Source organism: Caretta caretta, chromosome 2 (genome assembly GCF_965140235.1).
Source record: "Caretta caretta isolate rCarCar2 chromosome 2, rCarCar1.hap1, whole genome shotgun sequence".
Taxonomy (NCBI): domain Eukaryota; kingdom Metazoa; phylum Chordata; order Testudines; family Cheloniidae; genus Caretta; species Caretta caretta.
Window position 1 is genome coordinate 98,843 of NC_134207.1, and position 13,304 is coordinate 112,146.

The window sequence follows — 13,304 nt, forward strand, 5'->3', positions numbered from 1 at the left end:
AGGGGATGGGGTCACGGACCCGCTGCTGTCCTCCGGCTGGGCCCCTGCAACAGTCCCGCAGCTCATGGAGATGGGCAAACAGAAGGCGGACCCCTGTGGCGCCGCACAACCCATCTCCATCTCTGGTGGGGGATGGGGCAGTGGAGGGAAGAGAGCAGCCCCTAGAGCAGTGGTCTCCAAACCTTTTTCAATCACGCACCCCTATCAGTAAAAGATTTTTGAGCACGCACCCCCAATATGTATATTTATTTATGATAAATTACATACATATACTACTGTACTAATATATCATGTACATTATAAAACATACACAAAAATAGAAATTAAAAAAGGATGAGATAAAGATGAAACAAACAATATTTTTAAAATATTTTTTATTTATTCATTTATTTATTAACGGTACAAAAAACCTTTTTGCTCTCACTAAAATATTATTATTTTTTAGTGCTTTTTTTAGTGGCTCCAACTTCTTTGCTGCAATAGCTTGCCTATGAACGATGCAGTGAATGAATTTCACATGTGGTGCTACCTCTGTAACCTTACCCCAGAATCCTTTCTTTATTCCAGTCAAAGCAGCCACTCCATCAGTGGTTACACTTACACAGTTTTTCCATAAAACATTGTTTTTATTAAATAAGTCATTTACTGTTGAGAATATATATTCTCTGGTACATCTTTCCTTTAGTGGCTCACAAAAAACGTAGTTCTTTGTGTATTTCATTATTGAAACAGAATCTAGCAAACACCATAAGCTGAGACATGTTAAAAACATCTGTATTTTCATCCAACTGTATTGCAAACCTCCCACACTGCGTAATTTGTTCTAATACTTGTTTCTTTAAATCTTCAGCAATGTTTTCTATGCGTCTTCCAACAGTATTTGCTGACAAAGGAATGCATTTTAGTTTGTCGCCATACTGTTTTCCGTGTATTATTTCATTCATTTTTACTGCGGCAGGAAGAACAAGTGTTTCCTCAATGGTATGTGGCTTTTTGTCTTTCGCTATAAAGTAAGAAACCTCAAAAGAGGCTTCTAAACATTTATCATTGAGTTTAGTGAAATTTTGTAAAGCACTGGATTGAGTATTGCATGACTTTAAACATCGCTGAAAAAATAGTAGAGGTTTGTCTTCATGTTCTGGATGCTTAGTTTTTAAATGTCTTGCTAATCGTGATGGCTTCATACTATCATATGAATATCATATGAATTGAGCTAATATCTCAAGGCACAATATACACTTAGGGCGAGGTTCATTGTTAACGATAGTGAATGTAAATCCATATTTCAAATAGCCTTCTTCTTGATAATTCAGAATTTTTTTGGCCAACTTCTTGTCAGATCTGATAATATGGCTGACGAAGAGCTCGTACTAGCAGTAGGAGAACTGTCAGCTCTGACATTTTCTTGTTCGCTTGTGCTTGCATCATTAGTATTATCTTCAATCCGCGGTTTCTTTGCAAGAATCTTTTTAAGCCACTTGTCCATTTTGTGAGGGTTAGTTTAGTTAAAACTAGATAATATAATCTGTAAATCCACTTAACCGGGCACACGTAAACTGCAGTACGTCGCAATACACTGAAAGTGAATGAATGAGTGAGGATGCCATTGTCAACCCCTCCGTGTTGTGGAACTCCCACTCTTCCTTCAGGATACCTCGCAGGGCCGGCTCCAGGCACCAGCATAGGAAGCATGTGCCTGGGGCGTCACACTGTAAGGGGTGGCATTCTGGCCAATCTTAGGGCAGTGCTCCTCTGGCTGCCCCCCTTTTTTTTTTTCATCCGGTGGCGCTCCTCCTGCCACGCCGCCCTTTTGTTCCGGCGGTGCTCCTCCTGCCGTGCCCCCCAATGGATCGTCTTGGGCACCCCACTTTGGAGACCACTGCCCTAGAGGGTTAGGAATGGGAGACATGAAAACCACCCCCTGAGGGTTGTTCAAGGACTAGGGAAACTAAAAAACCTCGGAGGTGGCAGTGATATGGGGGACGGAGGGGAAGGAGGCGGGCAATGCGTTGCCAGGGGCAGGAGCGGGGCTGGTGTCAGGACCAGGAACAGAGGCAGGGGTAGGGGAAAAGGTGGGAGCGGAATCCCCGGCGGCTATGTCACTGGGGTGCAGCACCTCTTGACCAGATTCAGGGGCCGAGGGGGCGGGGATGGGAAGGGGGCCCTCACCAACGCCGGGCCTGGGCGCTTCAATGAGCTCAGTGCCCTCAACCACAGCGTCGGGCATGGTGGCATCAGCGACAGGGCCCCCAACCGGGTGGGGAAGCAGCTGCCTCGCCTCAAAAAGGGGCGCACCCAAGAGCTCGGGACCTGGCTGCTTGGCACCGGCCATCGCCACCAGGGTCTCAGCAGCCAAGAGCAAGGTCCAGTCTGTGGCCAGACAGATGGACAAACCCAGGGGTACCCCAAGGTCGAGAGCAGGGGCAGCTGCCTGGGGCAAGGGGGAAAGAGGAGGAGGGGGTGGCGTGACTAAGCCGCCACCTGGATTGAGGCCCATTGGCAAAGGGTCATCCACCGCCTCAGTGATTGGGATCAGACCCAGGGCCGCGATCTCCTCAAAGATGGAGGTGAAGTCTCCCCACACCACCCCAGAGTCCTCCCTGCCATCAACCAAGACAGCAATTGCCTCATCGCAGACGGGGGGCTCGGGTGACAAAAGGGTTGGGGGGCTCCATCTGAGGTTCCCTTGGGGAGAGATTCTGAGAGGGGGGTAATTCTGCCCCCCCTCCGCTACCATGGCATTCCCGACTGACTCCACCTGCTGGACTCTATCAGGGGGTGCGGCGGAAGACTCAGCAGCGGCAACCCCCCTCATGGTCTTGTGGGGGGCCTCCCCCCCTCCACATTGAGGGGGTGGTTCTGAGCCCAAGACTTCCTTTTGCTGCGCTTTCCCTGCACGAATACCCAGCCCTTCGAGGTGGAGGGCCAGCCAGCAGGCGTTGGGCCAGGGGGCAAGGGCGATAAACTTGGGGGTTCAGGAAGCAAGGAGGGGACAACGAGGGGAAGGGAAACCTCCCCCTGGGGAGCGCCCTCTCCTGTGCCCAGCAATGGCCCTGCTGCCCTCTCCTCCATGGGCCCCGCTGGACCATACACGCTGGAGGCGGGGCCCACCCCCTCATCTGGGCACACTGGGAGGGGCTACCCCTGGGGCCCGAGCCAGAGCGATGGAAGAAGGAGGAGGGGCGACTATGGGAGCTGGGCCATCAAGGTCACTGGCAATGGCAGGGCGGGTGCCCTCCTGGATCTCGGGGATCCGGGAGCCCCTCCATCCTGGGCCAGGGGGCAGTCCCTCCTAAAGCCTGGCCTCCCCTGTGGAGTAGTGCACCTGGTAGTGGGCCCCCTCATAGGGCACCAGAAAGGATCCCTCGAGCGCCACCCCGCCACGCACCGCTGGCGGCAGTTGGTTGGACCTGCTGGCGGAAGGACAGGACATGATGGAGGGCGGGGTCCTTGCAACCAAGTGGGAGAGGGCTGATAATGGAAATGGGCTTCCCCAGCTTGGAGAGGAAAGGTAAAAGGGCAGCGTTGGACAGGGCAGCGCATGGAGCCCCTGTGGCCACCTCTGCACCTAGGAGCCAGAGGGAGATGCCGGCTGCTTTCCAGGAGCCGTGCAGAGTCAGGCAGGCAGCCTTCCTGCCCCACTGCGGGTGGCCAAAAGGACTTTTAATGGCCTAATCAGTGGTGCTGGCGGGAGCCCCCAGGGTCCCTTTTCGACTGGATGTTCTGATTGAAAACCGGATGCCTGGCAACCCTAGTGAAGACTTTCTAAACAATTACTCTAGCTCAAACATGTGTTTGGTGCTTAATACTAGGCAATATTCTATAGCCTGTGTTATGCACCAGATCAGACTAGCTTATCCTAATACTCCTTTCTGGCCCTCCAATATTAGGGTTGCCAACCCTCCTGGATTGGCCAGGAGTCTCGCGGAATTGGCCTTGATCTCCTAGTGGCTATTGAAAGCCATTTGGGAGATTTTAATAGGCCAAAAGTCCAGCGGGTGGCACAGCAGGGCTAAGGCAGACTCCCTACCTGCCTTAGCTCCGCGTTGCTCCCAGAAGTTACCGGCATGTCCCTCTGGCTCCTAGGCACTGGGGCGGCCAGGGGGCTCTCTGTGTGTGGGAACTGCAGCCAATGGATTGCACCGCAGAGCCGCCTGGCCACCCGAGTCTAGGAGCCAGACATGCCGGTTGCTTCTGGGAGCCACCTGAGGTAAGCGCCACTGTTACGAATTATACCTGATAGGACACGCACACAAGGGGACCCCGAATACAGATTATACAAAGGTTATATACTTTTTAGCAAAGCATGTTGCCCTCGTGCATCAGAAACCTTAGCCAATAAACAAACCCTTTTCTTATCTACCACCTATCCCTGCTTGGTGCATTCCTCGTGCTAAACCAGTATGTTAATGTCACAGCATGGTCCTAAAGCCATGCATCAGTAACTTTTATTATCAGGATGGGAGGCCTCACATCAAAGGCCAGGAGATAGGGAGTTAGAGACTGACAAAAAACAGATACTGGGAGTCAAGGCAGGCTGGAGACAAGGAGGAGGATTTTCACAGGGATGCAGTGTCTAAGGAACACTCCTCCTGGTGCATGATGTGCTTGCTTTTAGACAATGGTGGGCCCCAAACCAAAATGGAGTCACATGTGCTAACTTTTCCTTAACACCACCCAGCTGGAGCCTGCATCCCAAACCCCCTCCCACACTCCAACCCACTACCCCAGTTCTGAGCCCCCTCCTGCACCCAAATTCCCTCCCAAAGCCTGCACCCCACACCCCCTCCTGCACCTCAACCCCCTGTCCCAGCCCTGAGCCCCCTCCCATATTCCAGAACCCTCGGCCCCAGTCTGGAGCCCCTTCCTACACCCAAACTCCCTCCCAGAGCCCACACCTAGGGCTGCCAACTTTCCATTGGCACAAACCTAACACCCTAGCCCTGACCCTTCCCCGAGGCCCCGCCCCTTCCCTGAGGGCCCACCCACTACACTCCCCGTCCCTCACTGGCTTGCTCTCCCCCACCCTCGCTCACTTTCACTGTGCTGGGGCAGGGGGTTGGGATGTGGGAGAAGGTGAGGGCTCTAAATGGGGGTGTGGCCAGAAATGAGGGGTTCAGGGTGCAGGAGAGGGCTGTGGGTTGAGGCAGGGGGTTGGGGTGGGGGAAGGGTGAGGGCTCTGGGCTGGGGGTGCTGGTTCTGGGGTGGGGCCATGGATGAGGGGTTTGGGGTGCACGAGGGGGTTCCAGGCTGGGGGGCGGGGCTGAGGGATTTGGAATGTGGGAGGGGGCTGCAGGTTGAGGCAGGGGGTTGGGATGTGGGAGGGGTGAGGGCTCTGGGCAGGGGGCGCAGGCTCTGGGGTGGGGCCAGGGATGAGAGGTTTGAGGTGAAGGAGGGGGCTCTGAGTTGGGGTTGAGGGTTGGGGCATGGGCTTACCTTGGGCAGCTCCTCGTCAGTGTTGCAGCAGGAGTGCTAAGGCAGGCTTCCTGCCTGTCCTGGGGCACTGCGCTTGCACCCCAGAAGTGGCCAGCAGGTCTGGCTCCTAGGCGGGGGGTGGGGTAGGAGGCTCCATGGCGTGTACTGCTCACTCCCGGAGGTACTGCCCCCCCCAGCTTGGCCAATGGGAGGGAGAAGCTGGTGCTCGGGGCAGGGGCAGCATGCACCATGAGCCTCCTGCTTTCCCCCCACCCCCCGACTAGGGGCCGGACCTGCTGGCTGCTTCCGATGCCCCAGGACAGGTAGGGACTAGCTTGACTTGGCATCGCAGCACCGGCGACCGGACTTTTAACAGCCTGGTCGGTGGTGCTGACCGGGGCCACCAGGGTCCCTTTTTGAGTGGGTGTTCCCGTCGAAACCCAGACAGCTGGTCACCCTACCACACCCCCTCCCGCACCCCAACCCTCAGCCCCACCCCGATGAGAGGGAGGGGGACAGCTGGAAATGGCGCGATGGAGTCCCAGGCGAGAGACGCCTGCAGGCAAGGGGGCGCCCGCACGGTGATGTGTGTGGACGCTGTGGAGGTGTGTGGACGCTGCCCCGCGGCAGGGGCGGGGGAGCCGAAGAGCGGCTCGCGGAGCCGCGCGAGGGCGCCCCTGGAGTCGGTCCGCTGACCCAAGAGCCCGCAGTACTGCCCACACTGGGGGCGAGTGAGACGCTCTGCGCCTGCGCGCACGGCACCCCGCCCACTGTTTCTATGGCAACAGAAATCAACAGGCCCGCTTGCGGTTTGGGCCCCGGCCTGCACCTCGGCGGCGGGTCTCGCGCCCATTCCCCACGTTCAGCGTGTCCTCCGCGGGCACCGTGAGGGCAGCTGGGCGGCGCGCGCCGCCGGGAGACTGAGGGCGCCTCGGGCGTCAGCGCTCCGGACCCTCGGCTGTGGGCGACCCCGGGGCCTGGGAGGGCCCCCGCTGGCCAGGGCCGAGGCACCATGAGCGTGGCGGAGGTGGAGGAGCTCGTCTCCCAGAAATACGAGATCAAGAAGCGCCTGGGCAAGGGGGTGAGCGCGGCCGCTGCCCCGCGGGGTAGGACCCCCGGCGCCTTCCGAGCGCCAGCGGCTGGCCCCCGCCCGGAGCCGGAGGGAGGGATGGCACCCAGGCCGCCCGCTGCGGTGCGGCGCTGGCCGGCCGCCCCTCGCCGCGGTAACCGGGGGCCGTGTGGGCAGAAGCGCCCCTTCCCCCGCCGGTGCCTGGGCTCCCGCTGCCCGGGAGACGGGCTGCGGCGTTGCTCACGGGCTGCGCGCCGCGGCCAAAGCCCCACCGCGCTGGAAATGCCGGACAAGCTAACCCTGAGGCGGGCAGAAAGGGAAACACAAGCCAGTGGAGTGGGAAGCTTGGAATGGCTCTGCCTTCAAATTTGTCAGTGATGTTTCATGTTAGAGCAGCCCAGTCACTCGGAAACAATGACCATGTCAGTCCCTTCGCTGTTAGCCCTGCTCAGACCATTCATTAACTCACTTATGTTCGCTGTGCTTTCTAAATGCTAACTCTTAACATTAGGCAAGCAAACTGCAGGAAAAAGCAGGTTTCAGAGTAACAGCCGTGTTAGTCTGTATTCGCAAAAAGAAAAGGAGGACTTGTGGCACCTTAGAGACTAACCAATTTATTTGAGCATAAGCTTTCCTGAGCTACAGCTCACTTCATCGGATGCATACCCTGGAAACTGCAGCAGACATTATATACACACAGAGATCATGAAACAATCCAACCCCACTGTTCTGCTGGTAATAGCTTATCTAAAGTGATCATCAAGTTGGGCCATTTCCAGCACAAATCCAGGTTTTCTCACCCTCCACCCCCCCACACACAAACTCACTCTCCTGCTGGTAATAGCCCATCCAAAGTGACAACTCTCTTCACAATGTGCATGATAATCAAGGTGGGCCATTTCTTGCACAAATCCAGGTTCTCTCACCCCCCCCTCCAAAAACCACACACACAAACTCACTCTCCTGCTGGTAATAACTCATCCAAAGTGACCGCTCTCCCTACAATGTGCATGGTAATCAAGGTGGGCCATGTCCAGCACAATCCAGGCTTTCTCACCCACCCCCCCTTTTTCCCGGGGACACACACACATACACAAACTCACTCTCCTGCTGGCAATAGCTCATCCAAACTGACCACTCTCCAAGTTTAAATCCAAGTTTAACCAGAACGTCTGGGGGGGGGGGGGGGTAGGAAAAAACAAGGGGAAATAGGCTTCCTTGCATAATGACTTAGCCACTCCCAGTCTCTATTTAAGCCTAAATTAATAGTATCCAATTTGCAAATGAATTCCAATTCAGCAGTTTCTCGCTGGAGTCTGGATTTGAAGTTTTTTTGTTTTAAGATAGCGACCTTCATGTCTGTGATTGCGTGACCAGAGAGATTGAAGTGTTCTCCGACTGGTTTATGAATGTTATAATTCTTGACATCTGATTTGTGTCCATTTATTCTTTTACGTAGAGACTGTCCAGTTTGACCAATGTACATGGCAGAGGGGCATTGCTGGCACATGATGGCATATATCACATTGGTGGATGTGCAGGTGAACGAGCCTCTGATAGTGTGGCTGATGTTATTAGGCCCTGTGATGGTGTCCCCTGAATAGATATGTGGGCACAGTTGGCAACGGGCTTTGTTGCAAGGATAAGTTCCTGGGTTAGTGGTTCTGTTGTGTGGTATGTGGTTGTTGGTGAGTATTTGCTTCAGGTTGGGGGGCTGTCTGTAGGCAAGGACTGGCCTGTCTCCCAAGATTTGTGACAGTGTAGGGTCATCCTTTAGGATAGGTTGTAGATCCTTAATAATGCGTTGGAGGGTTTTAGTTGGGGGCTGAAGGTGACGGCACAAATCCAGGTTTTCTCACCCTCTGCCCGGATTTGTGCTGGAAGTGGCCCAACTTGATTATCATACACATTGTAAAGAGAGTGGTCACTTTGGATAGGCTATTACCAGCAGGAGAGTGAGTTCCTGTGTTCCTGTGTGGGGGGGAAATGTGCTGGAAATGGCCCAACTTGATTATCATACACATTGTAAGAAGAGTGATCACTTTAGATAAGCTATTACCAGCAGGAGAGTGGGGTGGGAGGAGGTATTGTTTCATGGTCTCTGTGTATATAATGTCTTCTGCAGTTTCCACAGTATGCATCCGATGAAGTGAGCTGTAGCTCACGAAAGCTTATGCTCAAATAAATTGGTTAGTCTCTAAGGTGCCACAAGTACTCATTTTCTTTTTAGGAAAAAGCAGGTTTTTCCTGCTGATCTAGCCTGAGGGATGCAGGACTTGCTGGGGTGCTTTACACTTTAATGCTTTTTAAAGGGTAAACCCAACCAGTTCAGGCCTCCCAATTAATTTTCTTAATTAAAACAAAGCTTTAAATGACCCAAGTTGCTGCTAAAGTGGAGGAATAGAGGGTTTAAGGAAAAGAGGTCATTTTAATCCCTCCTCCTTCTACAATGCACAATTTACTTTTAAGTAGCACTTTATGACTCTTCAGTCATATTTTCTATTACAATTAGACTGGGAGCTATTTTTTTCAGGGTTTTGTTTTTCTTTTTCAGTAAAAAGACAGTTGAAAACATTCCTGAAAGGGCAACTAGACTTATTTGGAGGAATGTGGTCTGACAAGGCCAAGAACCTATAGAAGAGAAAAGTGAAATACTTCTTAAAACTAATGCAAAACCCTGTAGGAACCTAAACTCACTTGGTTCCTAAGTTTTTTTTTTTTCTTTTCTTCAGGGTAAAAATTCCCTACATTTCTGCCTCTGGGCATGATCACTGCTATCTCACTCTAGGCATCTGGATGTCTGTCTCCCACTTAAGCCCCAGAGCATTTCGCAAACCAGGGGAAGCCTAACTTCATGCAGGGCTCAAATTGGTAGGCATGCTTATAGGCAGTGGTGAGCTGGAGCCGGTTCGCTAGAACTGGTTGTTAAATTTAGAAGGGCAAAAGTGGTGCTTTAGGCGCCGACTCTGTGGGTGATCTGGGGCTGGAACACCCACAGGGAAAATTTGGGGGGTGCAGAGCACCCACCGGCAGCTCCGCACCTGGCCCCAGCTCACCTCCGCTCCGCCTCCTCCCCTGAACACGCCGCCCCGCTCTGCTTCTACACCCCCCCACCCTCATAGAATCATAGAATATAAGGGTTGGAAGGGACCCCAGAAGGTCATCTAGTCCAACCCCCTGCTCAAAGCAGGACCAATTCCCAGTTAAATCATCCCAGCCAGGGCTTTGTCAAGCCTGACCTTAAAAACCTCTAAGGAAGGAGATTCTACCACCTCCCTAGGTAACGCATTCCAGTGTTTCACCACCCTCATAGTGAAAAAGTTTTTCCTAATATCCAATCTAAACCTCCCCCACTGCAGCTTGAGACCATTACTCCTCGTTCTGTCATCTGATACCATTGAGAACAGTCTAGAGCCATCCTCTTTGGAACCCCCTTTCAGGTAGTTGAAAGCAGCTATCAAATCCCCCCTCATTCTTCTCTTCTGCAGGCTAAACAATCCCAGCTCCCTCAGCCTCTCCTCATAACTCATGTGTTCCAGCCCCCTAATCATTTTTGTTGCCCTTCGCTGGACTCTCTCCAATTTATCCACATCCTTCTTGAAGTGTGGGGCCCAAAACTGGACACAGTACTCCAGATGAGGCCTCACCAATGTCGAATAGAGGGGAACGATCACGTCCCTCGATCTGCTCGCTATGCCCCTACTTATACATCCCAAAATGCCATTGGCCTTCTTGGCAACAAGGGCACACTGCTGACTCATATCCAGCTTCTCGTCCACTGTCACCCCTAGGTCCTTTTCCGCAGAACTGCTGCCTAGCCATTCGGTCCCTAGTCTGTAGCTGTGCATTGGGTTCTTCCGTCCTAAGTGCAGGACCCTGCACTTATCCTTATTGAACCTCATCAGATTTCTTTTGGCCCAATCCTCCAATTTGTCTAGGTCCTTCTGTATCCTATCCCTCCCCTCCAGCGTATCTACCACTCCTCCCAGTTTAGTATCATCCGCAAATTTGCTGAGAGTGCAATCCACACCATCCTCCAGATCATTTATGAAGATATTGAACAAAACTGGCCCCAGGACCGACCCTTGGGGCACTCCACTTGATACCGGCTGCCAACTAGACATGGAGCCATTGATAACTACCCGTTGAGCCCGACAATCTAGCCAACTTTCTATCCACCTTATAGTCCATTCATCCAGCCCATACTTCCTTAACTTGCTGACAAGAATACTGTGGGAGACCGTGTCAAAAGCTTTGCTAAAGTCAAGAAACAATACATCCACTGCTTTCCCTTCATCCACAGAACCAGTAATCTCATCATAGAAGGCGATTAGATTAGTCAGGCATGACCTTCCCTTGGTGAATCCATGCTGGCTGTTCCTGATCACTTTCCTCTCATGCAAGTGCTTCAGGATTGATTCTTTGAGGACCTGCTCCATGATTTTTCCAGGGACTGAAGTGAGGCTGACTGGCCTGTAGTTCCCAGGATCCTCCTTCTTCCCTTTTTTAAAGATTGGCACTACATTAGCCTTTTTCCAGTCATCCGGGACTTCCCCGGTTCGCCACGAGTTTTCAAAGATAATGGCCAATGGCTCTGCAATCACAGCCGCCAGTTCCTTCAGCACTCTCGGATGCAACTCGTCCGGCCCCATGGACTTGTGCACGTCCAGCTTTTCTAAATAGTCCCTAACCACCTCTATCTCCACAGAGGGCTGTCCATCTCTTCCCCATTTTGTGATGCCCAGCGTAGCAGTCTGGGAGCTGACCTTGTTAGTGAAAACAGAGGCAAAAAAAGCATTGAGTACATTAGCTTTTTCCACATCCTCTGTCACTAGTTTGCCTCCCTCATTCAGTAAGGGGCCCACACATTCCTTGGCTTTCTTCTTGTTGCCAGCATACCTTCCCACAAATCAGCTTCCCACAAATCAGCTGTTCGCGCGGGAAGCATTGGAGGGCTGAGAAGCAAGCGGCAGCTTCGTGCTCAGGCCCAGGGAGGCGGAGGCAGAGCAGAGGTGAGCTGGGGCAGGGGGCAGGCCTCCGCCTCCCTGGGCCTGAGGGCGAAGCCGCCGCTTGCTTTTCAGCCCTCCCAGGCTTTCTGCGGGAACAGTTGATTCGCGGGGAGCCAGAGGGTTGCGGAGAAGCAGAGCGGGGAGGAGGCGGAGGTGGAGTGGAGGTGAGCTGGGGCCAGAGGAGGGGCAGGTGGGCCCCCTGGTAGGGCACCAGAAAGGATCTTGGAGCTGCTGGTGGGGGCTCTGCACCCACCAAATTTTCCCCGTGGGTGCTCCAGCCCCAGAGCACCCACGGAGTCGGTGCCTAAGGCTCCACTTTTGATGTGATCAGTGGGGGGAGCGGCCTCTCCCCCTGCTTCCCCCCCCCCGCTATGCTACCCCTCCCCTGGGAGCCAGAGGGACCTGCTAGGTGCTTCCTGGGAGCCGCCCCAGGTAAGCAACGCCAGGACTCCCTACCTTGCTCCCTGGCAGGTCCCTCTGGCTCTTAGGGGCAGGGTGGGCACGCACTACGGTGGCCCATGAGATCCTGCTGCCCGGTTCTGGGGGCAGTCAGGGGACGGGGGAGGGGGATGGATGGGGCAGGAGTCCCGGGGGGTGGGGGTGGGCCACGACCCCCTCGTGGGGTGAGGAGGGAACTGGTTGTTAAGATTTTGGCAGCTCATCACTGCTTATAGATGCCTGTTGGATTTGGTCCCATTCAGAATCAAAGAGGAGAAGCTGCTTCCAACCTTGTAACTTGTAGCCCAGTGCTTAGGTCACTCACTTTGTATATGGGAGATCCAGATACAATTCCCTCGTTTGCCAGCGATGGGATTAAGATTTGGCCAGGGGTCTTCCACCTCTCAGATGGGTGCTCTAACTACTGTGCTATGGGATATTCTTATTTGGAGCTCCCTCAATCTGTCCTGTTGAAGCTATTCCACTGTGGATAGATACTAAAATAGCCATTGGGTGAGAGAGAATGAGTGTGTGGGAATGACTCTGTAATGCAATTATTAGGATTTTGGTGAGGTGGGAAAGCCCAGGTCCAGTCCTCCTGCTTAAACCATTCTTTCATTATTGATCCCCAATGAGACAGCTTCAACAGGAGAGACTTAGGGAGATCCGCATCAGAATATCTTGTAGCTCAGTGGTTTGTGAATGCTCTTGAGATGTGGGAGACCCCTGTTCAACTGCCCCCGGACAGCCATGGGGAGTTGAACCTGAGTCTTCCACATCCCAGGTAAGTGCTCTAACTAGTGGGCTACAAGTTATAACATGGGTACCACTGCCACCTCCTCTGGTCATTTTGTTTGGCATGAATTCATTCAAAGAATTTCTTAGGCACCTAAGCCAGGTGGAAGATGCTTGTTCATGGATTTTTTGAAGCAGAGCTAGGCACCTCTCTACAGCCCAGACTTTTAAGTTGCCTGTCTTCAAAAGGGGGACCGGGCTTAGCACACCCACCTCTTGTTGGCATTTCCCATTAGCTAGCTTAGACAGCTCCCTGCCTAGTGGCTTGGCTTTTGAGGATCTCAATCTAAGAGTATGTCTACATTGCAATAAAACACCCACCACTGGCCCATGTCAGCTGACTTGGGTTCCTGGGGCTCAGGCAGTGGGGCTGTAAATTTTCAGTGTAGATGTTTGGGCTTGGGCTGGAGCCTGGGCTCTGGGACCTCGTGAGGGTGGAGGATCCCAGAGCCCAGGCTCCAAGCCTGGATGTCCGCACTGCAATTTTATAGCCCCCAGATCCCAAGTCAGCTAACGCAGGCCAGCCATGGGTGTCTTATTGCAGTGTAGACATACCCATTCATTGTATACAGAAAATG

General features: G+C 53.3%; 1 protein-coding gene and 1 long non-coding RNA gene across 4 annotated transcripts in view; one reads left to right on the forward strand and one right to left on the reverse strand.

The window, feature by feature from the left end:
• Nucleotides 1-357: 357 nt before the first annotated feature.
• LOC142070895 (uncharacterized) lies at nucleotides 358-5,927 on the reverse strand. Its single transcript, XR_012666812.1, has 2 exons — nucleotides 5,437-5,927; nucleotides 358-1,884 (listed from the first exon to the last, which is right to left on the reverse strand). It is a non-coding gene; the product is annotated as an uncharacterized LOC142070895 (long non-coding RNA).
• A 248-nt stretch (nucleotides 5,928-6,175) lies between these two features.
• Nucleotides 6,176-13,304, forward strand: part of MAPK15 (mitogen-activated protein kinase 15) — a 67,614-nt gene continuing 60,485 nt past the window's right edge. Inside the window, exon 1 of one of the 3 annotated variants that reach the window (XM_048841902.2) lies at nucleotides 6,176-6,521. Coding sequence is in view for 2 of the 3 variants with exons in the window: in XM_048841900.2 (XP_048697857.2) it covers nucleotides 6,428-6,496 (69 nt within the window). In the remaining variant the exon portion in view is untranslated. The remainder of the gene's footprint in view (nucleotides 6,522-13,304) is intronic. The other 2 variants (XM_048841900.2, XM_048841901.2) reach the window with 2 other exon arrangements.